Source organism: Artemia sp. Qi Xiang Cuo, chromosome 19, assembly GCF_049724085.1.
Source record: "Artemia sp. Qi Xiang Cuo chromosome 19, ASM4972408v1, whole genome shotgun sequence".
Taxonomy (NCBI): Eukaryota; Metazoa; Arthropoda; class Branchiopoda; order Anostraca; family Artemiidae; genus Artemia; species Artemia sp. Qi Xiang Cuo.
In genome coordinates, this window is record NC_142812.1 from 50205786 (window position 1) to 50233208 (window position 27423).

The 27423-nt window shown below is 36.2% G+C and overlaps 1 protein-coding gene across 1 annotated transcript; it reads right to left on the bottom strand.

Moving 5' to 3' along the window:
• LOC148940958 (bridging integrator 3 homolog) lies at nt 1-27138 on the bottom strand. The gene is made up of 4 exons (XM_089105295.1): nt 27094-27138; nt 23875-23979; nt 15536-15707; nt 1-3745 (listed from the first exon to the last, which is right to left on the bottom strand). The coding sequence occupies exons 1-4, from the start codon at nt 27099-27101 to the stop codon at nt 3257-3259; spliced, it is 774 nt and encodes a 257-aa protein (XP_088961421.1). The 5' UTR covers nt 27102-27138; the 3' UTR covers nt 1-3256.
• Nucleotides 27139-27423: the final 285 nt, after the last annotated feature.

The following is a 27423-nucleotide window of genomic DNA, read 5'->3' on the forward strand; positions in this document are numbered from 1 at the left end:
CAACGTATTGAGACACAATATGAGGCACAACACTTTATTGAGACACAATATAAACAATGTAATAAAATGATCTGAATATTCAAAAAACCAAAAATAAAATATATAAAAATATAACAAGGCTGACATTTAAAATAAAAACCAACAAAGTTTTACTCTCTCCTTTTTTGTCGTCAGTAAAGAGAGCTAAAAGTAAATTGATAAACACGATGAAAAATAAAATCGAAAATAGTTACGGTTACCCAGAATCAAAACAAATTATATAATATTTCAATATTTTGACAGAGATGCACTTTTTTTTTATTATCTCTAGCCTATAGATGACATCTGCAACATTGCTAAATATTTCCTTTTCCATGTGTATCTGTTTAAAACAAAACGTGAGCAATCTAGCAACTAAAATTGCTCATTTTTTTTTTACTTATTCACATTTTTTTTGCACATAATGCGTTTCAAAATGGCATGCTTGTGACAAGCTTAAACCAAGGATTTGCCCCACCATTGGTTTCTTATGCAAGAACCGCTTCAAATTTTTGCCGGGGGGGGGGATTTGGCAAGGGGAGAATTTCCACGGGAGAGGTTTCGGGGTGAGATTTTACACCGGGGGAATTTGCCATAAAGATAAAATCGAAAACAGTTCGGGTACCCAGAATCAAAACACCTTATGTAAAATGTCAATATTTTGACATAGATACACAGTAGTTTTATTATCTCTGGTCTATCAATGACGTCTGCAACATTAAACATCTATCGATGACGTCTGCAAAATTAAATGTTTGCTAAATATATTATTTTACATCTGTATCTGTTTCAAACACAACATGAACAATATAGTAACCGGAACCGCTAAACAAATTTTAACTGATTTTTTTTCATAGTATAATTAGTTTCAAAACGGCATGCTTGTAACAAGCTTAAATCAGGGCTTCCCTGTTATTGGCTTGTTTTTCAAGCTTGTTCCAATTACGTTCCCAAAATTGAAGGCTTGAAGCAAGAATGAATTAATAATTTACCTCGCTATTGACTTCTTTTGTAATCTTATTTTAAGCCTCGGTTTAAGCTTGTAACAAGGTAACTGGCAGGCTTGAAACAAGCTTGTTTGAAGCATTTTGCTTGATTTTGCTAGCTTCGTTTGCTAACTTAATTGTTTTGGTATCATATTTTGAATTTTTTTTTTTTTTTTTAACTCTTCAGTTTTAATGATTGAATTTTAATGTAAGTTCCTTTTATATTTTTTTTTATTCTCTTCGTTTGTTTTGCTGAGGACGGCCCTTGGATATAGGGTCGAAATATTCATTTAAAGTTGCGTTCCACTGTCTTGTATAAAAATTTCACTGTTGTTCTACTTATTGTTTATCTCGCTTTGTTCAGTGTTTTTTCGGCTTTGTTACTTTTCACTTCAAAAAGTTAGTTTTTTTTATCATCGAGAACGGCTTGGTGGAAATACTTGCCAAAATATCTGCTTTTGTCTTTTTGCTTAGTTTTTTCGTCTATTTCTTGTATTTGTGTTTTACCAAGTTTTATATTTGCTGTCCACGGGGATCTCTTTTGTCTTTTGTACTGGGATTTTTACAAAATTGATATCTCAGAAATATTATGAAACTTGAAAAATAATATCATTCTGTTGTAAGGGAGACATCTAAGGTAACAGTTCAAAAGACTAAATGGAGTCCCTTCTAGAGACTATTTATAGTGCTTTGAGGGTTAGTTCTAAAAAGCCAAGCTCTCTTGAAAACAGAGGGTGCTAGATCGCAGGAAAACCCTATTGTTGCACAAACCGCTTTTTTTAAGGCCATAAATATCGATTGTAAAAATACCTTTTTTAATTACATAAATGAATTAGTATGAATTTTGGAGCAAAAAGGTGGATAAGTGCTCTTCTAGAGATGATATTTAAAATTCTTTGGGAGTTAGTTTTAAAAACCAAGAGCTCTTTTGAAAATATGGGGTGCTAGGTTGCAGGAAAAATATTTCGTTGAAAACGCCCTTTTAAGGCCACGAATGCCGAATGTAAAAATGCCTTTTTAAAAAAGATGTTGTACGAATTTCGGAGCAAAAGGCTGATAAGTGCACTTATAGATACGATATTTTTAATTCTTTGTGGGTTAGTTTTGCAAACTAAGAACCCTCTTGAGGACAGGGGGTGTTAAGTCGCTCAAAAACCAGTTGTCACGTAAACGACTTTTTGAGGCAACAAATACAAAATGTAAAAATGCTAAAAATTAAATAAAAGTTATTGTATGAATTTCGGAGCATAAAGGTGAATAAGTACCCCTGGCCCTCTACAAAGTAGCATATACATTTTCTTCTATAAAACAAATACGTTTATTATGACTATAGTAAACTTTACCATCTGTTAAGGCCACTATTTTTTTTTTTTATCCTGGCAGTTGTATCCGAACTAAAATCGGCGTCACTCTCAACTTGAGCCGTCCTAGCCGAGTAGTTAGCGCTCCAAATTTGAAATCCTCAGGTCGTGGGTTTGAGTCTTGGCGTCGCTGGTTATTTGGTTTGGAACAGGGGTCAACGGTGTGACTCTATAATGTGACCCATCTCTAAATGAGTACCTGGAGAATTCTGGGGGGAGGGGGGGGGGAAACATAGACAAAGTTGAATGATTTGCTCCCAACCACGCATTTCACTCCCGGCCGAAGGCATCAAATCAGGAGATCGGTACCTGCGGGCTTATTTTTTACGGATTTATTTTTATGCGGGTTCGCGGTTTTAAATTTTCAACGAAAGATAACTATTTTGATCTCATTAGACATCCTAGTTGACATCTAGCTTTAACCATCTACCAAAATACATTGTTGAAATTTGCTGTGCATTATTTCTTTACATTGAATAAAAACCGCAAAAAAAGAAGCTGAAAATCGGCGAAAAACCGAAAAATTCCTTTTTCTGGTAATTTTTCATGAAGCTTTCCCTTACGAAGGAAAGGGTATAATAACAAATATGGTACTTCTGCATTCCCTATTCAAAAATATTTGCAAATGTAATCTTTCCTACCATGACAACTATTCTCCTCCCCCCGTTGATAGGATTGACACTCTAAAATAGTAACAGCTAGCTGGTTAAAGGTCTTAACTCGTAAGCTATATAATTTTTTGAATTCTTGTAAGATCCTACTGTCTTACAAGAGCATTAAAAATGCCTTTTTTTTATAGGTTTTTGGGAACCTGGAAACACTAGGGGGTACAGGTCTACCTGCTCACCCTTACATCTCTTTTCTATAAAACAATTGTATTCATTGTGAGTATTATATACCTTTACCCCCTGTTATGGCCAACTTTTTTATTACATTTAAACTGGCTGTTGCATCAGAATTAAAGTCTATGTCACTCCTTGGCTTACTCGGTAGTGGTAACTCCTTATAAGCCCTTAATGATTCACCACAAAAATCAATTTGACCCTCTAATATAGCCATAAGCGATGGGTTAAAATACTCAGCTCGTAGATCATATAATTGTTTTGACTCTTGTAATAGCCTAGTATTACTGGTGAGGAACGCGTTTTGTTGAATCTGGTAGTTCTTTTTTGCCTGTTCTAGCTTGACGTAGTTCGAGCCGGTTCGGTCTTTTTTCGACAGCTTATCTATTTCTGCTTTAGTTTCTTGGCACTTCTTTAAAAGCTGGTTGCGTTTTATATACTCCTGTTGGAGGTTGCTGAACTCCTTTCTGAATCGTTTCATTGGTTCTATAGCGCATTTTGAATTAATCCTTGAAAGGTCGTTCGCCTTTTCAGATATCTGAAAAAAATCATGACCAGGTCATTCTTAATTACTATAATGCAAAGTTTCCCCTGATAGACGTGCCCCTTGGGGTATAAGAGAAATTTATTTGTGCTATTTTACAAAAAATGTCAACGGAATTACCTAAGATAGTACATATTGCTGCTGTTACGCCTAAACGTCGCATTTGACATTTTCAAACTACTGAAATAATTGCCAAAAACCGTTTGCTGAACTGCATTCAAAAGGAGGATCAGAAGGGCAATGGGTATTCATTCACACTTCGATCCTCCAGACCTCCTGAACGGGTTTTGACAATTAACTCAGATGTGTTCATTTCGGAAACGACACTTATGCATAACAACAACGGCATGTAAGCAAGGGCATATTCAGAACTTTCTTTTGTCTGGGTTTGGAGGGAGGGGGTTACAAAAAACTTAAAAAAACATCAAAAATTTGGGCGGGGATCGGGTCGAACCCGGTAGCCCCAGTACACGCTGGTAGACGTACCTTTTGGGGTCTGAGATAAATTTGTTTGGGCTTTTTTTCTGCTCCTTTTGACAACAGCTCTGAGCCAATAATTTTTAGCAATTACCTCAGATGTGTGAAAATGTCAAACACGACACTTGGGCGTAACAGCGACGACAAGTAAGCAAGGGCGTATCCAGGATTTTTTTTTTGGGGGGGGGGGGGTCACAAAAAACTTTAAAAAACGCACCGAAAATTTGGGCGGGGTAGGGTTAAAAACCCGGTACCCCCTCCCCCTAGATATGGTCTTGTATATAAGGGAATATTTTAGTAAAAATGTTCCTTTCTGAACCGTAACACTGGAACTATGACTCATTTTAATTGATTCTTGAGAGGTTCCCCGTCCTGCACTCGCCTACAAATTTTTCCTATTCCACATAGGTGCAACGTATATAGTGAGTGCCTTTCAAAAAAGGCCTAAGCACTTGATTTATAATATTTTGAGTGATAATGTGTACAGTTCCAGTGGTAATATTTAACAAATTACACATTCTAGGACATGGATTACTGTTATAACTTTTTCATACCAGATAAAAACTTGAAAGAAAATGATAGTGAAAATTGGGGAAACGTTTTAAAAGATTTATACAAATATGGAGTATTTCAAAGAAATAATTTAGCATAATTTACTAAAAAAAAATAATTTGCTAAAGCCTTTGGATGACAGGCAGAACATTCTTTTAGGGAGACGTAGAAAAAAGTCCATATAATTTTATACTTTTAAAAGTCGAAATGATGACAACAAAGCTGTACCCATGAAGCAGTATATACTGGTTTTAAATGCGATGTAAGACATTAAATAGAAACATAAACTTGGTCATGTCAACAGCTAAACAAAAATCTAACGAGACCAATCTGGGGTGGGAATTCGACGTTTCTTGTCTCTCCTACTGTTCACTTTTGTTACCGATCAAGTTTATGAAGCACCCCGCTAGTAGCGGAGTGCTAGTAGCGTAAAAGTCAGTCTCGATTTTTTCAATAAAAGATCTTGAGTCAGTCATTATTGTTATCCCTGTTTCAACAATAGGAGTACAAAAAACTAGGTAACAAAAAGCAACTACAAATACTAAAAAAAGCACTAGTATCAATTACACAAGTTACAGTTGCAACATTTTTCACAGATAAACTCCCTGTTTCTCTGTGATTATATTCGGTCAAATACAAACTGTATTTGACTACATATTCGAACCAATGAGAGAGGCTACGAACTCAAGCACAGGATTCGAATGAATGAGAAATTGACAGCTCTTCGCTAAGGTCATAAGATAGGTCTTAAAAGCATTAAGTAAAAAATAAATGTTCTCAAATAAAAGGCAACGTTAAAATATGAAACAATGATAATGAAGCAATATAAAATTCATATTATATATGAAGCACTAAGGGCTGCCGATCCCAAAATTCAAATTCTCTAAACCAAAGTGGACTTGAACTACAAGATGAATTTCCAGGTAATAATTCTCTAAATTTAGGAAGCTAGGGTTATCTTCTTGAGAATCTTGCTAACAGGGGATATACCCATTCCTCCCACCTCTGCAATCAAGAAACGAATGTAGTTTTTTATTTTAGACTCGAGACATATTGCCAAAACAGGGTAGCTGTTATCCCCTCAGTTCCCACATTAAACTTTTAGTCAAGAAGGTAAATTCCACCGCTCCATATTTGTCTACAAGACCGTTTATTGAAACAATGATAGATAGGTTCAAATACCTTTTTGAGGCTACAGCCCAAATCCATCCCCCCCCCCCCAATTTCTCGTTCTATGACCTGTTGGGTATAGTTTATTCTCCCTCCGAGATTTAACAACAACCCGTTGGATATAATCACCCCTGGTAAAAAAAAAGTTCAATAATCTGTGATCATCCTTCTCAGGAAAAATGAAAAAAACTTGGAGGTAGTGGCTTCAAAGCTCCATTCTGGGGTCCTCAGACGTATTTAATTTTATGACGTATTTCATCAGTCCAATAAGGTCATAATCTTATAGCGCGTTTGCCACCTTTTCTTCAAATTAATTAAAAAAGAACTTTCCGAAAAATAAGTTTTTCAAAGAAAAGTAAAGGCCATTTTAAACTTAAGCTCAGCAGATACAAATACCTTTTAAAATTCAAACTCAAAACGACCAAAAATTACTATTAAAGCATAAATGAAACCCAAAACGAACAGAAATTAAATAAACAATCATACAAAAACATACAAGTAACTATATAAATAAATAAATAGATCTTAAAGCGAGTAATGCTTAGATTGAATATAAAAATTAAAACGAAAAAAATATTTTTCTATTGAAGCATAAATGACACTCAAAACGAACGGAAAATAAATAAACAATAAATGCAAACAAACATACAATAGATACTAATGTAAATGAATAAATAAATCTTAAAACGAGTGAAACTTAAATTGAATATGCAAATCAGGCTTGAAACGAACAAAATTCACTACAAAAAAGAGTTTGGGTATGACCTCCTTCTCTCACTGTAAAAGTCTAAAACCTACTGCGTCATTGGCGCTTTACTGAAAACCAATGTTATGACAAATATTTTCTTTTGTACTTAATATTGAATAAACATTAAAATTCTAGTAAAATTTTGAACCGATGAGCTTTCAGCAATTCATATACATCAAATATTAAGTTTAATTTATTAGCTCTTTTTAAAGATGTTCAAGAAGAATATAGTTTCCCTACAAACAAATGTTTGAATACTGCCTCCTTTCTTAACTGTAAATAAAAACCAAAAGCCAACTGCGTCATTGGCGCTTAGCTGAAAACAAATTATATTACAAATATTTTCTTTTCCAGTTCTTACAGCATTGAAAATAAAAAACCCATAAGTGAAATAATGGGTTTGTGTCAACCTCGGAGTTTTTATTATCTGATTGTTTGAACTATTTTTAACAAAATGACTATCTCAAAATTTTTATCGGATGGGTCTGGGGAAAAAGGGCGGGGGGAGGCTAATTGACCTTTGATCTCTTTTGATTCTTTAAAAGTGAACTAGAACTTTTTATTTTCGATCAAATGAGCCCTCTTTGAAGTTTATACAAGTACCCCTTCTATAAGAACCATATATACCCCCAGAGTATAACTTACAACGCCTGTCCCTGGGCCCTGGTGAGTTGTGTCGACCCCGGAGTTATAATATCTGATGGTTGAATTATTTTTAACAAAATAGTCGCCTCAAATTTTTATCGGATGGGTTTATCCATCCGATAAACCCAAAGGCGTGGAGGGCGGGAGGAGCTAGTTGCCCTCTGATCTTTTTTCACTCTGAGAAAATCAACTACAACTTCTAATTTCCATCCAAATGAACCCTCTCTGAAGTTTATACGAGCATCCCTTTCATAAGAAGCACAAACGGCCCCAGGACAAAGCTTCCAATGCCTGCCTCCCAGGCCCTGGGGGGATGTGTCAACACCGGAGTTTTCGTTATATGACATTTGAACCACTTTAAAAAAAATAGCTCTCTCAAAGTTCTTATTAGATGGGTTTTATGAAAAGAGAGCGTGGAGAGGGGGCTAGTTGCCCTCCGATCTCTTTTGCCTCTTAAAACGTGAGTAGGAGCATTCGATTTCCAATCATATTTACACGAGCATACCTTCTATAAGAACCATATATGGCCCAAGAGCAATACTTACAATGCCTGCCCTGGGGGGGGTCGACACAGGAGTTTTTCTTATCTGACCTTTGAACTATTTTTAACGAAATGGCCATACATAAAGGATTTTTTGTTATATGATGTTTGAACTATTTTTAACAAAATGGCTACCTCAAATTTTTATCCGATGTATTTGGGAAAAAGGGCTTAGGGGGGGGGGAGGTCAGTTGCCCCCTGATTACTTTTCAGTCTCTGAATGAGCACTATAACTTTCGATTTCTAGTTGAATAAGTGTCTTTCTAAGTTTCTACGAAAGCCGCATCTTTATAAAGTGCCTCTGGGGAAAAAATAAATAGAGTTTGGGGAGAGACTAGCTGCCCTCCGATCACTTTTGACTCTTAAAAAGTGAATCAGAACTTTCAATTTCCAATCAAATGAGTCCTCTATGAAGTTTATACGAGCATTCCTTCCATAACAACCATACATGCCCCCAGGGCATAACTTACAACGCCTATCTCCGGGCCCTCGGGGGATGTGTCGACACCGGGGTTTTTTGTTATCTGAACTTATTAACTATTAACTATTTTTTAACAAAATTTCTATCTAAAAGTTCTTATCAGATGGGTTTGAGAAAAAAAGGGCGTGGAGGGGAGGGGGGCTAGGTGCCCTCCAATCTCTTTTAACTCTTAAAAAGTAAACTAGAACTTTCGATTTCCAATCAAATGAGCCCCCTTTGAAGTTTATACGAGCATCCATTCCATAAGAACCATACCTGCCCCCAGGGCACAACTTACAACGCCTGCCCCCGGGCGCTTGGGGGTTGTGTTGACACCGGAGTTTTTGTTTTATGATCTATGAAATATTTTTAACAAAATAACCATCTCGAAATTTTTATTGGATGCGTTTGGGAAAAAAGAGCGTGGGGGGGGGGGGGGGTTGGTTACCCACCGATATAGTTCTACATTGAAAAGGGAACAGGAACTTTAGATATCCAACGAAATGAGCCCACTTAAGTTTACAAGAGTATTCCCATCTTAAGAACCACACATACTCAGTGATCATAGCTTAAAATGTATACCCTGAAGACTGTGGGAGGAATATCCTGCTCAGAGACATAAATTTCAGGACTTTCAACTACATTGAACAAAATAGCTATCTCAAATTTTGATTGGATGTGTTTGGGGAAATGGTGGGCGTGGAAGGGGTGTTAGTTGCCTTCCAATCACTTTTGACTATTAAAAAAGGCACTAGCCATTCAAATTTCCAATCGAATGAGCTCTTTTTGAAATTTCTACGACAATGCTTTCTATTAAAAAACTTATAAGCCCCCAGGGCATAACTTACAACCCTTGCCCTGAGGTCGCTGGAGGGGTTGTCAATCTAAGAGAGCCATTTCCCTGGACTTTCAGCTGCGTCGAACAAACTGGCGATAACAAAATTTTTATTAGATATGTTTGGGGGTAAAGGGAGCACAAAAGGGGGGTTAGTTGCACTCCAGTCCCTTTCGAATATTAAAAAGAGCGCTAGTCCATTGGGTATTCAATCAAATGTGCCTCTGTTCAAAATCCTGCGATAACGCTTTCAATAAAAACCTTGCATGCCCCCTGGGCGTAACTTAAAACCTTTGCCCTGAGAGCTGTGGGGGAGTGTCCTCCTCAAATATATAATTTCTATCTGGAAATCAACTACACTGAATGAAACAGCTATCTCAAAATTTTGATTGGATTGAGAGGGAGGAGGCAATCTGGATTTGGCCCAGTTAAAGATAAGAATGGGGCTTCAACTATCAATAATGAAAAAACTAAAGTGAGAAGAGTCGAACATTTTGAGAATTTGCCTAACCAAGATAGAGCTACAGGAAAAAATATAGAGGAAAATGAAAAAGTTTGTGATGCCTTAGATGTGAAGGAAGATTTGTTTTGTGAGGAGGAATTAGCAACAGTACTAAAAGGATTAAAGAATAAGAAGGCTCCAGGTGCTGATAGGGTGGTTAATGAGTTTCTTAAATATGATGGCTCGGAGGTTAGGAATAAGTTACTGAAGATTATGAATATGACTTTTGAAGACGGGGAAGTAACTAACTATTTTAGGAAAACGTTAATTAAGCCACTTTGTAAGAACGGTGAAAAGAGTGAGTGTGGTAAATATAGGGGCATTAGTCTGGTCTCAGTAGGTAGAAAATTACTTAGTAATATAATACTTTTCAGACTGAGAGATGCTGTCGAAAAAGCGTTAAGAACAGAATGGTTCGGTTTCAGAGAAGGTGGAGGATGTGTCGACCAATTTTTCACTCTTAGGCTAATAATTGAGAAGTGCCTGAGTTTTCAAACACCTTTGGTCCTCAGTTTTATAGACTATGAGCAAGCGTTCGATTCTGTTGATAGAAGAACTTCAATAAAGGTTTTATCCTTGTATGGTATACCAGACAAATACATTAAAGTGATTAGTGCTATGTACCAGAATAACACTGCTACGGTTAAGGTAGGAAATGAGGCTAGTAGCTGGTCTTGTATTGAATCAAGAGTTAAGCAGGGTTGTGTTCTATCCCCCTTTATATGGATTATTTTGATGGACTTTGTCTTGAGGAGCACAGGAAAGGTAATAGGAGACCATGGAACCAAATGGGGAGGAAAGTCTCCTGGACTTGGATTATGCTGATGATTTAAGCATCCTAGATGAAAGTGTGAGCAAAATGAATGAAGTTTTAGAGGTTTTGCGAGTTCAGGGTGCTAGAATTGGTTTGCAAATTAATGTTAGGAAGACTAAGTCACTAAGGCTAGGAATAAGTGAAGATGAAAAGGTGACTTTGGGAAATGAAAAGGCCGATCAGCTGGGCAGCTTCATTTACCTCGGTTGTATGATTAGTAATGATGATGGAAGTAGTGAAGATGTCAAAAGTAGAATAGCCAAGGCTCAGGGTGTTTTTTCACAGTTAAAAAAAAAGTCTGGAAGAATAGGAAGATAAGTCTGCAAACCAAGATTAGAATATTAGAAGCTACAGTGATGAGAGTGGTCAAATATGGCTCTGGAGCTTGGACGCTCCGAAAAGCGGATGAAGATTTGCTAGATGTTTTCCAGAGAAATTGCTTAAGGATTATTCTGGGTACCCGGCGGACTGACCGTATTTCTAACAATAGGCTATTCGAAAAATGTGGTTCAATACCTCTCTCTAGGGCTATAATGAAAGAAAGGTTGAGAGGACTAGGGCACGTTGTGGGGATGAAGAATGACAGATTGCCGAAGATTGTTATTTTCGGCAAACCGTCTAGGGCTAAACGGAAAGCAGGTCGTCCTCGTCTGGGGTGGGAGGGCGTCATAAAGAAAGATTTAAAGGAAATGGGAACTTCGTGGGCAGGTGTAAAAAGAGAGGCTTTGAATAGATTGGGGTGGAGGAGTGTGCGTAGCTGTGTTGGCCTCAGGCGGCTTGGTGCTGCGGTGAGTTGTTAGTAGTAGTAGTAGTGTTTAGGGAACTGGTGGGCGTGGAAGGGGGGCTAGTTGCCTTCCAATCACTTTTGACCTTTAAAAAGGGCACTAGAACTCTCGATTTCCAATCGAATGAGCCCCTTTGAAGTTTCTACGACGACCCCTTCCATATGAAGTGCCTCAGGGAAAAAAAGAAGAAAATAAATAAATAATAAAATATTGGAGCCATGGCCTTTACTATAGGCAACGCTATAGCGTTGCCTCTGATTATCTATACTTCTAATCGCTATTAATATGGAACTAAAATAAATATTTACTTATTAGAATTTGGATAGCACTAATAACCCCTTTTGTAAGGTACTAATAAACAACCTTTATTTCACTCAATACTTCAATAACAACACAACTACCTGAATGCATTCAACCGAGTAAGAGCTCTTCGCGCCAGGACCTATTACAAGTGAATGAATTGGTCTAGTTGAACAGTTAATATTAACCGTGATAAATTAGTCTGCTGTGAGCTGAACTTATGAATTTTGATATTTGAATTTGAATAAGTTTCTAAAGGATGGGAAAGAGAAAGAAGAAAATGGAAGAATCTCTAAACTTGTCTGCGTCTACGGCAACGAGTCAAGGTGATAAAGTTTCTATAAGGGCTTTAGCAGGAACTATCAGTTTGATTTTAGTATCAGTTTAACCTTAGAATCACTAAAATCTAACATCAAAGCAATTGAAGATAATGTAAAAAAATTGGAAGAAATTGTTTCTGAATCGAGTAAAGAAGTGGCGCAGCTGATACCGCATGTTCAGAATGTTGAATTAGAGACGGTAAGCTTTAAAAATCAAATATCTGTGTTGGCAGAGGAAAATATAGCGCTTAAATCACATATCGACAATATGTCACTTACTCTAATGAAATTGGAAAGTAATGAAAATGATGAACATTTAGTGATGTGGAATGTGAAAGTTCAATATGAAATAGGAGCACAGGAATTACTGTCTAAAATTGTCATTGAAGGCCTTCATCTCCCAGTCCCAAGCCCAGTTAAGTTGGTGGATTTCAGGGAAAATGCCAAATTCTTGAAATTTCAATTGCCATCAAGGTTAATCAGGAATGATATTTTGAAGAACGCCAAGAAACTGAAAAACAAAAAAATTTGGAGGATTCGAGAAAATATATCTGACGGATGATACGCCGAAGTCTGTTCGTGAAGTTCGAAAGAGGTTGCTTCATGTGAAATTAAAATTGCACGATTTTGGAATTGACTCTTGGTCGTCGAAAGGTGTATCCCCCTGCCTAGTTATCAAGCGGCGAGATGGTCCGAATAAACGACTAACAGTTAGTGAAGGTTTCGCTCTAATTACTGACCTTGAAAGGAAACATGGTGGTCGACTCGCAAATATGGATACATGATTTTTTTAAGACTAATTGTGTTGATATGATAGTGGATTAGTTTGTTAAATAATGTGAGTATAAGTGTGCGATATTTATTTGGGTTGAAATACAAAATGTGGTGGGTTCTGTGCGGTTTGATGTATTTGGGTGATATTATTATGATCAAGAATTTATTTAGTGCGAGTTTTAGTGTTTGTAATTTTTTGTGGGAGAGGCATGGGGGGGGGGGTACTCTGGGGCGTGAGATCAGTACATGATAATGGTTAGTCAAGTTCAGAGATCGCTAAATCTTGGCTGGAGGAATTGTAAAGAAATTCAGTTCTTTTTAGTAACGTATTCTACACGCCCCTAGCCAATGATAATAATGAAATTTTAAATTCTTTTTTAGTCCCCCCAAATAAATATTTGTTTTCTCATGAAATAGTTCATAAAAACCCAAATATGAGGGAAATATCTTTTTGGAAATGTCGTGGATGGAGGAGCGGGCAAGTTGCAATTAAAAAAATTTGTATTTGAATCTGGTACGGATATTTTTGGAGTTTGTGAAACATTTTAGATGAAATTTCGGCAAAAAAAAAATAATATTAGTAATTTCCAATTTTTTCACGTAAGTAGAGCTCAACAAAAGCAAGGTGGTTTAGCAATACTGGTTAAAATTTATATTCCGGCACGACTGAAAGAAGCATTTTTATATTTGAATACGGAGATGATTTTCGAAAGCTGTATTGTTGAATGTTTTCTACCAAATAATGATAAACTTTTAATTGCTGTAATCTATCTTCCTCCCTCATCAAATAAGGCAGATTTATTGATAAATTTGAAAATATGTTAAGTGTGATATCAAATCTTCGAATGCCATTTTTAATCCTTGGGGACTTCAATATTGATTTAATGGGATGTCTCCTTTTTAGATAGCATGGAATCGACCACATGTCCTTCAGTTTTTGGAATGTAACCTTTCTCATGGTATGAACCCAGTATGTTTTATTCCGACACGCATAACAAATTCTTCTTTTTCTCTGATTGATAACATTCAAGTGAGGCTACATTCATGATGATAACATTCAGGTGAGGCTACATTCGTGGTTATGGAGGATACATCTGACCATTGTATTTTAATGTCTGACTTCAAAGTGCAAAAGATAGTCAATAAAGAAAATCATATGAAGAGGAGAAACTTTTCACAAGTAAATATGAATAAATTGAAATCTAATCTTAGCGATGTAGGATGGAGTGAAGCTATTAATGAGAATGACCCCAACATATCTTTAGATATATTTTATCGAATTTTGAATGAAAAACTGGACCTTCATTGCCCATTTAAAACTACACACCGAAAAGAACCTCACCTATCACTTCTAAAATCTATCAAGGAAAAAATAGACTGTATAAGATAAAAATAAAATACCCCTCAGCTCATAATGTACAGCGAGTCAAAAATTATGAAAATTTGCTAGTTAAAACTCTCAGAACAAGTGGAAAAATGTATTATGAAAATGCATTTAAAAAATCTGATTCACCTCGGACTACATGGAAATTAATTAAGGAAAAAATTGGAAACAATATTAAAAATCCACACCCTGAAGTGATCATAAATGAAAATGGTTTTGAGTTGAAGGGGAAGGATGTTGTTGCAGAATATTTTTGTCATTATTTTCCTCATATTAGTTCTACCGTTGAACTGGAATCCCTGAATATCCATCTCATTCATATAAAGAATATCTCCCGCCATCCGAAAATTCCAGTATGTTTTAACTAAAAAGGCTGTAATGATTACGAGAGAAAATGGTCATATAAACATCACTTATTGAATTTTGCACAGTTAAAATAACATAAATAATCGACTCTTTATATGTACATATCGCTTTCAACTTTCATTACATAAATTCTTGGCTACAACACATAAGGGTGTTTTTCTACTTAACATGTCTGATAGAATTTAGACAGATTTTTAAAAGTCAAACAGAAAATCTGTATAAGGGGCAAATTTTTTTGCTGCAAGGCATTTGCATTAAATTATCTCTATTTGCTACTCAGCAAATTGCCACGGTGACTGCTGCGAGTGACAAATTAAGGTAAGAGATGCAGCAATAGACTTTCCAGTCCAAACTGGCTGTGCTGATCTCTGTTTCCTCCAGCCAGGCAGTGCGAAGGGACTTTTGAGCCAGCAATGTTGTGCTTGCACATACACGTCGTTGGTGTGCGCACTTCGCAGGAATCGATTTGTAGTTGGATCTACTATAGTGTAGCTGAAAAAGTCACGCTAATGAACCCCACCCTAAACATAATATATGGCACACCGGAACTAAAACCCCCATCATGAAGAACGTTGGACTGCAAGTCCAGTGCGCTCACCATGCGACTGAAACAAATCCACATGGAAATCTGGTAATTGCAAAAGGCCCCTTGGATCTAGCAAAGGCACTATTGTCTAGTTTTCCTCTGATTAAGACCTAGTCATCCCCTCTTCTGTCTGAAATCCTGGGATTAGGGGTTCGAGTCCTGTTGCCGCTGGTTATTTGGTTTGGAACGGGGTCAATGGTGTGACTCTGTATGCTCAGCCAGAGTAGAACCAGCTCTAAATGGGTACCCAAAGAAATCTGGTGGAAAACACGAGAATCGTAGGATGATTTGCCCCCAACCCCGCATTGCAATCCCGGCCGAAGGTATCGAATCAGGAGATCGGTACCTACGCAACACAGCCAATGGTCAGCATGCGAAAAAGTTTTTTGCAAATTTTGTATCCGCTCTTCTTTACTATCACACCTCAAAAACATTCAGATCTAATGACAGTATTCTCGAGAGCTTTTTATACCTGGTTCTTTTTTTTCTTGTTTCATGCAATCCAGAAAGATGATACTACCTTACCTTTTTGCAAGCTGCATCAAAGCTATAAGACAACTGTTTATGGCCATCTGAGCTATTAGCTAGGCTCTCATTCAGATGTGATGCAAGTTTCATATCTTGGTCACTCAATTTCAAAATGCCCTCATTGTAGGTTTTCAATTGTTTACCCAATGCTTTTAACTTATCTTCAAGGCTAAAAGGGCGAAAAAAGTAATCAGTTTAAAGAGAATAGATGATTGGTAAATAATCGTCAGATTATTTCAGCATTTTCATCAAACAGTACTTTTACATGCTCACTTATACATGCATGTAACTACAAACATGTTACGATGTTAGGCAGCCTGATGCCAAGACTTTGACAATTTTATCAAACCGTTCTTGAGTCCCAAACCGTTCTTGCGGGACCCTCTCTGCATATTGAATATTTAAATAAAATAAACCTGCATAGTAGCGTAAGTACGTGAAGTAGTTCACGTATATAGTGCAAAATCTCTCTAATTTAGGACTATTCCGATTAAATTCAACAAATTTGACATGATTTTTGACATGAAGTTTCTATATTATACAATAATAAATACATTAATAAATGTTTTTCAGCAATACAAATTTAAAATAAGTATACTTTAATTATTTGACTATTTTATAATTTAACCCTTATCGTTAAAAACTATTTTCTTTAAATTTCAAAATCTTTTTCTTTGTTCATTTTGATGGTAACGCGGACAAATGCGTGGCTCGATTGGGCCCAATCGCCCTGTATCCCGCCCTGTTTACATAGAATAAAACAAAAGTCATTATGGTTACGTTCTATTAAAACTATACTCTCGTCACAGTGTTAAGTCACCCGATACCAAGATATCAGTGAGGCTTCTGAACTTTTTGATTCAGCAGCGTTTGTAACACGCTCATGGCGAAAAAAAAGCAGCAATTGTTTTCTCATCTACTCAGTAATTCTCAGGTTAAAAGTGGGTTAAAACTGGTTAAATATGTGACTATAGTGTCGTAGAGTTAATAAGGATCTTGAACTGTGTTGTATGTTCTACATATACTATGTGATTGCTATAACAGCAAACAAGCCTGATTAGGTCAGAAAAAAACTCCTTTGAAGATCATCTTCTTTTAATGAATAAAAAAAAAACAGAACAAAATTAAGCTAACATATCTAAAACAAAGAGATAGAACGCTTGTTACACGATATTTTTTAAAGCTAGAGAGATCACGACTCCTTCCCCAATTGACGTCACTCCCCCAAGAGCCTAATCATTGACTTTTTTGGAATTTACAACCAAAATTTCTATTAGATCTTGGTTTCACATACAAATTTGAGAAGTTTATTTTTACACAAATTTGATTATTTCAGGTTGATTTTTTTTTTGTGAATAAGTACAGCTAGAAGTTTGTAAGTAAATGTAATGCGAATTACTTACTTAGACTTGGATCCTCCGACACCTAGTGGCATACAGGGTAGCAATGGTTGAACTTCATGTCGGACTATCCTGAGCCAGAGACCACAGCTCATTGAGGGATGATCGTAATGCTCTTGTCTCAACTTCAAGGGAACGACCAATGATGATTTGTTGTCCACCACTCCTCTGGAGGCCCGGAGGAGTCCAGCACCGAATGTCATACGGAAGTCATCCTTTTCCCATGCTAGTCATGTGACCCCAATATCGTCATCTTCTAAGTAGAACTTCACCGGTTATAAGAGGCTGCTTGCGAGAACTCTGATCCTGGTGTTGGGTACTCTATCAGCCCAAAAAATCGTAAGTATTGTTTGCAGGCAATTATTCCCAAATCCAAGTAACCTTTTCTCTACAGCTCTAGACAGGCTCTAGGATTCACATCCGTAGCTGAATTTAGAGATTACGTTGCTGTTAAACAGACGCCGTTTCAAATTAAGAGAATACTTAGTAGATCTTCAAAACTATTTAATTGAGAGAATGCTGCAACTACATATACTCTCCGAAAGATGATCTCTCTGTCCCACCTGCCGTTTTGGGTTAGTGTACTTCCAAGATACTTGAATTCACTGACTTCGTCGAGTTCCATTCCCCAAGCTTAAGAACACCAGCTAGCAAAGTTATAACACCGTTTAACACTGCCTTGGTCTTATTCACATTAATCAGCAGGCCTGTTTGGCAGGCTTTTAAAGCTAGCTCCTTAACGTTCCGTTGCATATCTTCTGTACGAATACCAAGGACCGTATCGTTGGCAAAGTCGCAGTCGTAAAGTTTTCTCTGTAGGTTCAACTCTGCTCTGCCAAAGAAGTTGGGGATCAGAGGCATCCTTGCCTCGCACCAGATTAAACAGAAAACTAATCCGTCTCTTCCTTTTCAGTCTGTACTGCACACAAATGCTCTTCATACGAAGCTTTGATCATATTTACACCTTTTCCAAGGACTCCATAAAACCAAAGAATTTTCCACATTGCTCCACAATGGACTGAATCAAAATCTTTCAGAAATTCTATGAAAACCAAGATAATCTGTACCTGCCATTCATTCGATTCTTCAAGCAGTAACCGAAGGGTGAACATAAGGCTGCAACAGGATCGACTTGGCCGAAACCCATGTTGTTCATCTCTTAGCACAGAATCTACTCGTCCTTGAAATTTATCTAACATTATTTGGTAGAGAACTTTACTTCCAATTGTCTGGAGTGCTAATGCGAATGTTTATGGTAAAATCAAACACATGACAAGATTTTGGTAACATTCTAGATTAGGGGCTCCTCAGAATGAAACATCTTAATAAAATAAAAATAATACCATTACGTTCCATATGTTGTGCCTTGTTCAAATATCATATTCAACTTTCTGACAATGCACCCCCTCCCTGATGGTCCCATATTTAGTCCTAGGATATATAAAAAAAAATCCCTAAAACAATAGAATTCTTACTTTATAATATGCAGCATGTTTCAACTATTCCAATTATCATGTTTCCCTCCATTGTTATCCACATTCTTAAGTCATTTTAACTAATATTTTATCACAGTTCCATGTTAGTCACTAAGGCTGATCTGAACTTCATTTAGTCAAAACTGGAATTATATCATTAAATAGGGGAGTCACCAGGAGTGGTTGGGGCTTATTTTCAGTAATAAGAATAAGATATCCAAAAAGAGCATAAAATAAGGATACTAATAGTACTACTTTTATTTTATTAAGTTGTTTCCTACTGAAGATCCTATAATGCAGAACATTAACAAAAAAAAAATCAAAAATTAAGAAGCACATTGGAATTTTTATTGCTTGTTTAAGTGTAATATCTGGCATCATTAACATTCTCGTTAAATTAAATTTGTCTGAAGAACTGGTTTAGCCTGCCTACCAGTCCAGTGAAAAAGGGAGGCAAGCCTAGCAGCCCCAACCCCAGGGGTGCAATTAGGGACCCCCAGGTACAGTCTTTTTATTTTTCTGCCTGGTGCCTACACCTCTGCTTCGCTGTTATTAGAACCTTTTTATAATTGCCTGTGCCAGCCAGAAGATCCCTTGCCTTTTGCTGTTAGCTTGTAGCTTGATTAGCCTAGTTTAGAGTTAACTTTCTCCTACTTCATGGGTGACAACTCAAAGAAGAGCCATAGACCTTCTAGTCACAGAGAGATGAGATCAGACTGCTCTATCCAGTACAGTGGAGCTGAATCTATTAATGAGCGGATTGATATGCTCACTTCACACATTAACACCCTTAAAAACAAGCAGAAGCTAGTTGCAGATTAATTCACTTAATGACATAAAGCTTAAATCTACTATGGCAGAAGTTGTTAGTGAGGCACTTCCTAATGAGGTTGATTCTTTGGTTGAGGTCTCTATTAAAAAACTTGCGTCTAGTAATGTGCCTGCTGCTTTTGATGCTAACAACATGGAACTTATTAAACAAGAGGTACACAATAGTCTTAAAATGGATTTTGATGTGCTTGTTGAAAAGTCACTAAAACAATATGATTTGAGGATGTCAAAGCTTCAACCACCTCTTCATTTGCTTGACTCAGGTTTGTCAGAGCTGTAAGAATCTCTGAAACCAATTCAACTCAATGTGGATCGTCTGAGCGATCAGCTTGACCAAATGAAAATTTCAAATCAGCTGATCCTATTTGGTTTCAAAGGAGACCCTTATCCAGAAGCTTGTGAAAGCAAATTTCTTGGGTTTATGTTGTTTTACATTATTCTTTTAAGCGAATTCCATAAACCGTTGATAACTCTTTCCTCTGGTTGCTTCTTTATTGTTTTGCCTTTTTCTTTATTTTGTTTTTGCCTTTATCCATGTAGTTGTTTGTTATTATTTATTTTTTTTGAGATTCGTAGGTTGTCATTGTTCTTTGTATTGCAGGTTTTTTTTCTTCTCTTTCTTTTCTTTGTTGCCTATAGGTTTTACCGTTTTATTTTCAATTTACACTCTGCTATTTCAGCCTGTTTGTTTGATATCTTGTTCATTTGTGAAGCTATTGTGTGCATTTGTTATGTGTGGTAAATCTGGCTGATTTTTCTTTTCTTTTGAATTCTTGCATTCTTATATCAGTTATCTTTGAGCAACCAAGTAGTGGTGGTAAACAAGAGGCCCACGCACTTGACCCTCTTCTTGCATATATGATTAATTCTTGATGTAATTATCACACTACCGGTGATTTCTGTGATAAAATCTCGCCTTCTTTATCTTTAAATAGTTATTTTAATGTATTTGGTTTGAATTTACGTAGGATACGAGACAAGTGGGATAGTCTGAAATCATATTTGTGGTCTGATAATTCTTGCCCTTTTGATGTAATTGGTTTAACAGAAACATGGTTATCTGATAGTAATAATTTAACAGCTTACGATATGCATGGTTATATTGCTATTCATGTTCTAGAATGGTAAAAAAGGGCTCAGGGGGCATTTCTTTATTTATAAAATCTGATATTAAATTTAGTAGACGGTATGACCTTGAATCCTTGTTTACTTCAGTTGTGTCTAATAGTAGGACTGTTTATTCTCTTGTCATTGATCTGTTTGTTTGTTTTATAAGCCCCCTCCTTTTCCAACACATCTGTTCTGTGATTTGCTTGATCAGCTTTCTGGTGTGGGGACTTTCTCTAAAAAACGTATTTGTGTTTTGGGAGATTTTAATTGTAATATGTTAAATGTTGGATCAAGTGATGAATGTTACCATCTCTTTGATGTGCTTTCTTCTTCTGGGCTACTTCCTTCAATTTTTTTTCCTTCTCGTGTTGATCCTACAAGAAATTCTGCCACTTTGATAGATAATATTTTCATTTCTCATTCTCGAAAATTGAAGTCTAATTCTAGTCTTATTTTCACTGATCTGTCTGATCATATTCCTATCTATCTATAACTTTTTATGCCAAAAACTGAGAGTGCTGTGAATCATCAAGGTGAGTCTTCTTTTAGGACTTTTACAGCTAAAGAAATTTATAATTTAATTCTTAGTCGTCAGAGTAATGATTGGTCTAGTGTTCTTGAAGCTAATGATGTCGAATGTGCAACAAGTTTATTTGTGTGTCGTATAGGAGCTCTGTTGGATAAGCATTTTCCTCTTAGGAAGAGACCAAGGAATTCTATACCCAAATGCCCATGGATGCCCATAGGTCTGATCAATGCTACACATATGAAGGCGTCTCTGTTCAAGGTTGCATGTAAAAGTAAAACACAGGATGATCTTTTGAAGTATAAACATTATAAAAATGTACTTACGACTTCAGTACGTGCAGCCAAAAAGCTCTATTTTTCGCGTCGAATTGATGTGTGTAAGGGGAACTTGCGAAAGGCTTGGAATGTCGTTAATGAAACTGTTTCTTGCAAGAAACTCAAACAGTCGCCCCCCCCCATGTCATTACAGGAATGCTGATGGATCTATTGTGGATAAAAATTCTTCAACAAACGCCTTCAATTCGTATTTCACCACTCTTCCTTCAGTTTCAATTGAACCCAAGAGTAGAGTAAGTAGTTTTTCAATAGCAGAAGTAATTTTTGCTTTCCTCATGCTGTGATATTTAAATTTATAGTATTACTTCCAAACTTCCAAGTAGCCCTTTAGTTGATTGTTTTGGTTTGAGTTATAATATTATTATAAAAATTTATTAGTTTTTTTCTAACCCCATCTCACACATAACTAACCTCTCTCTTTCTTCTGGTTTTTTCCCTCATTTATTTAAAGTTGCTAATGTTTTACCTTTACATAAAAAAGGTGATTCATCTCTAATTTCAAATTATAGACCCATTTCTCTTCTTCCTGTCATCCCTAAGGTTGTTGAAAGAGTAGTGTATCGTAGACTCTCTTCATTTGTTTTTAGTACTAATACGACTGCAGGAAATTCTCTCATAACTAACCATCAGTATGGTTTTCGTCCCACTTTCTCTACCTCGTATGCAACAGAGTTTGTGCGTGTTAATCTGGACAAGGGCTTCTCTTGACTTTTCAAAGGCCTTTGATATGGTTGACCACTCTGTTCTTTTGTCTAAACTATCTTCATTTGGAGTACATGGAGTCCCACTAGAATGGTTAAGGTCTTGTCTGTCGGGGAGATCTCAGTATGTTTCAGTTAATGGTAATTCTTCCACTACTTTGCCTATATTGAAGGGTGTCTCACAGGGCTCTGTGCTTGGACCACTTTTGTTTTTAATTTACATTAGTGATCTCGTTGATGGTCTTCATCCCCTTGTGCACCCTATTCTTTTTGCTGATGACAGTAACTTTTTCATTGCTGTAGTAGACCTGCCATCCGCCACTTCCCTAGCTCAAGGTCTTTTTGATAAAGTAAAAGATTGGTGCTGGTCAAATGGTATGACTCTCAACAGCCAAAAAAGTGCCATTATACACTTCAGTAGCCCTTATCAGATGAAAGACGTAAGGGAGCCAATCATCCTGACTTATGGGAATGATGTTATACTGCAAGCTGCAATGGTGAAATTTGTTGGTGCGTATCTTGACTGTTTTCTCTCTTTTAAGCCTCATATAACTCACACCTGTTCCCTCATCTTCCGCCAGTCTTCAATGTTGCACCGGGTTAACTCATTTCTTCCCCCAGATGTTATGCTTTCTCTTTGTTATGCTTTTATTTTTCTTTAACTTTCTTATTGCTGCTCTGTCTGGGGTAATACTAATAAATCTCTTCTCTGCTCACTTCAAAGAGCCCAAATATAGGGCAGTGAAGGCTACTTTTCTTCTCCCTCGGCTTTAACCTTCCTCTGATCTTTATAATGATACTCGAATAGCTCCGCTGGATCGTATTGTGGATAAAAGTAATCTTTATTTAGTGCATTCTGCTTTTCTAGGTACACTTCCACTGCCTCTGCAGCAATTATTTTCATGGACAGGCTCAGGTAGGTACTTTACTTTTTTACATAGTTCTTCTCGCAGACTTATTTTGCCCAAACGTTCATCTACAGCATCCCAGAGGTCTCCTGTTTATAAATCAATTCAGTTATGGAATTCAATCCCACCAGATGCCCCGTTATTTCTGTCTGCAAAGGCAGTTATTTGTCGTGTCTTTCCAGTTTAGTAATTTCTCTCTCCTTTGTTTATTTTCCCTGTTTTCTCTTTTCCTAGTGTTTCTCCTTTTTGTGTTTTTCCCTTATATATTGTTATTATTATGTTTTTTTTTCTTTCTTTTTTTTCTTTACTGTATGGTAGTGCTTATTCTCTTTAATCTTTATTTCATATATATTGTTTTATTTAGAGTAATATTTATGGTTGTTTTAGTGCTTTATTATGTTGTAAGGCCCACAACAAGCCAAGCTTCTTGGGCCAAATAATTTTTCTTTACGTTTGTAATAGAGTTTAGTATTAATAAAATGATTGATGATTGATTGATAACCAGAATTTTTCTCTGCAGTTTCTGCAGAACATTTTTTTCCCAAATCCCCAAGCAAACCGAGTTGAACTAAATCCTAAAGTTCTACCATTTATAGAAAATACTTGTTAAAAACTTAATCTCTGCATTAAAAGTCAAATCTGAACCACAGTAAATTTTCTAACACTATTAGCTATCAAACATAAAAAAAACATCTCAAATTCAGCAAAAAAAGGAATAAATAAAACTTAAAGCAACATCTACATAAAACATAGAGCAAACAGAAGTTATCAATATAAAACTGTCGATATACTAAAAATCCTCAAAGAAAAAGCTCCATCAGGGATGCATATTTTCCTTTTAACCAAAATACAAGAAAAAAGCTGTAGCTTTGATGGTTATTATTGTAAGCACTCATTTGGGGGGGGGGCATGAAGAGGCACATCTTTCCTCTTTTTTACTTAGAGCAGGAAGGTCCTTCAGCTCAATATTTTAGAGAGGGTAGTGCTTCCCTTACAAGTCCTTCTATGAAATTAATAGCATTTCAACTAAAAAAAAAAAAAACATACCTTGACAATTTCAGGAAATAAACTTCAATTTCTCTTGACTCCTGGAGTTGGCAAAAGCCATCTGCAGATAGTGGAGCTGTTGTTAACTTTTTTGATGTGGTAAGCCTGGGAAAAAATGTGAACATTAAGTTTTTTGTGCAGCAACCAATCAAATATAACTAGAGATTCTGAAAAATCACTACTTTTCTATAAATAATATTGCCATCTAATTTCTAGTAGTCCCAAAGTAGATGTCACAAATGAAACAGATGTCAAAACATTAAAAACTTGGGACAAAAAAAAAGCTGAAAATTTAGCACTTTAGTTGCAGGCAGAACACTAAGAGCAGGCAGCATAATAATTAGCAGGTGCATTACTTTGTAGCAGTTTACTATACTTCATGCACTTCATCTTCTAGACACTCTGACTAATGTTGCTCCTTATAATCACTAGGTCTATCTCAGTAAACAAATTGGCTTCCTCTGTCAACAAATTATTTTGGTGGTTTTATTTGCCAAGACAATTACTAAAGACATTAAAATGAATAAATTTAGAACATTATACAAATAATACAAGGAACAAAGTTTAAAACTTGACCACTTCAAAATGGCAACATATAAACGTAATTTGAACTCTTAAATGGAAATTTTTGCAGCATTTTATATATAGTATGTAAAACCAGAGGCAGTGCTGTAAGACTGCCCAAGTAAAAAGCTGTGTCCATTCCATGTATTATTAGTGTACATGTCTTCCTCAATCATGTCATATTGAACCGGTGGTTGGAGAAAAGAGAGAGGGGCAGAGCCATTCAAAGGGGAGGAAGCTACCCCAGGCGCCATGGCTGGGGGGGGGGGCGTCTGGGGGTTGCTCACCTTGATCAAATTGTTCACTTTGATTCAGCTTTTTCTGCTTATATTTGAGCCAAGAGGAGGTCTGTGTAATTAATTTTTCCCTGGACACCACCAACCCAAGAAACATTTTGGGGAGGATCATTTAAATATAATTTTAAGGTTCTAGTGCTCTTTTTAAGAGTCAAAAGTAATTGCAGGGCAACCAGCCACTTCCCTGACTTTTTGCTAATCCCCCCCCCCAAGACATCTGATTAAAATTTAAAGATGGCAATCTTGTTCAAAACAGTTAAAAGGTTTCAAACTATGCCTATAAGGATAACATGACCCCCCCGCAGCCCCTGGGACAAGGTTTGTACATAATACAAATTGCCACTTGTTTCTAGGTGGACCTTATAGGCTAGCGGAAAAGGGTACCTGGTGGCTTTGAGATATAAGGGGGCACTTATTAATTAAACAAAACACACTCAAGAATTATGCTCAGGTTGGATCTCAGAAAACCAGTTTCATAGCCACAAAGACAAGTGACACATGGTAGAATGTACTTATCAGCAGACAATGTTTTGATTAACCATGGATGACTTATTAACTTAATAACTTACTTATGACTTAATAATTAACTACTAGCATGTTTGCAGTAAGCCAATCAAAAGTTTTGTTAAGCCCTCTTGAGTGCTTCCATTAACTGGAATACAAAATGTGTATATCTCCAAATAAGCATAAGTTTTTCCTATCCCAACCTTAGTTACTAGTGAATACAAAGGTACAGTTAAATCAAGACCATGAACTATATATGTTTGTACATATAAGCATTTTGTATTTTCAATTAAGCACTAAAATTCTTCTTGTTAAGTTTTAACAAAACTTGTTTATTTTAGATGTGACTATGAACTTTGTATTGTCTGCATACAAGAATAAGTTTTTCCTATTCTAACTTTAGTTACTCATGAATGCATAGGTACAGTTAAATCAAGACCACAAACTATATATGCTTGTACATACAAGCATTTTGTATTTTCAATTAAGCACTAAAATTCTTCTTGTTAAGTTTTAACAAAACTTGTTTATTTTAGCTGTGACTATGAACTTTGTATTGTCTGCATACAAGAATAAGTTTTTCCTATTCTAACTTTAGTTACTAGTGAATGCATAGGTACAGTTAAATCAAGACCACAAACTACATATGCTTGTACATATAAGCATTTTGTATTTTCAATTAAGCACTTGTTTATTTCAAATTCTTCTTTGCTCTTTATTGATTACTTTGCTCCTTATTGGGGTACTGGGGTACAGGTAAAGTTCCTTTCTGACACAAATGAATGTTAAATTTAGATTCAGGATGCAATTATGAAAATGGTGGTAAGTTTGTTCCTTAGCTATCTGAACAATTTGTTAATACAAATGTTACCCCACCCTAGTATGGGGGATTAGGCCTATTAAGGTTCTAAACCCATTCCTAAGAATTCTATACACCTGGCTCAACAAGGGTACATCCTAAGATCACCAAGACCTCAATCCAGAGCTTTACCATACTTGGTATGTCTGCAACCACCATTTTAGGAAAAAGTTTGATTCTGAAGGATGGGAAACAAATTGTTGGCTTTTAGCCTGCTCTTCTGTAATTAGGCTTAAAGTGTTTCCTTCAGAAAATGAATCCTGCAAAAATTTTTAACCATTAACATTTGTTTAAATAAAAAAACGGTAAAATTCTACTTTAGCTACTTTTGACTATCTTGGAAAGGGGTTAGGTTAAGAAAATGAAACTTTCAGGGATGGTTCTACAGGCTAAAGTATGTCCCGGGAAGATATTTTGAAGTACCCACCTCCACTCCTTCTCCCTCTAGAGGGTCCTGACCTTTAAAAATCTGTGTGTTATAAAAGTGAAACCTTGCAAGATAGATCTTATGCTTAAATGAAGTACAACAAAATTTTTTTCAGCTTCACAACTGTGCTCAATCCTACTTTATATAGTTTTAAAGATATGTAAATACATTTCCTTAATTTTTGAAATAAACTATTTATATGGCTTAAAATTCTGCTCAAATAACTGAAATTGCATTTTCAGAGCTAAAGCCAGGGAAAAAGAAACTGATAACTGAAAATTAATGTAAAATGTAGTTTTGTCAAAATTTCAATGGGTATAAACCTGTCATGTAGGCAAAATTTCAGGACCCTCTAGAGAGAGAAGGAGTAGAGGTAGGTACTTCAAAATACCTACCTGGGACATACTTTAGCCTGTAGACCCATCCCTGAAAGTTTCATTTTTCTAACCTAACCCCATTCCAAGATAGCCAAAAGTAGCTAAAGTAGAATTTTACCAAAAAACTCTGGAAAACACAAAAGTGACTTGTCCATATTTAAGAAGATCAAGAAATAATTAGCCTAGGCCTACCAGTTCATATTCCAGTTAATCACGTTTTACACATTTAAACTTTTGCTCGGTTGCCGATGAAATAGAAAATCATCAAATGACAAATTAGCGGTAAAAAGCATTAGTATACCAAATACGTCCATATCTATCAAGTAAATCAATTGGGATAGTGGCATTTATGTCAAGTAACTGCTAGCAAATTGATATTTATCAGACACTATCAATACTGCCTTCATTATGTAAGCCTCATGTAGTAAGGTTTACTGGAATAGATTGAGCATTTTCATTCGAAAATACAGAAGATAGCATTAGAAAAAGGTAAAAGTTGCTTGTTGTTATGCATGTACTATA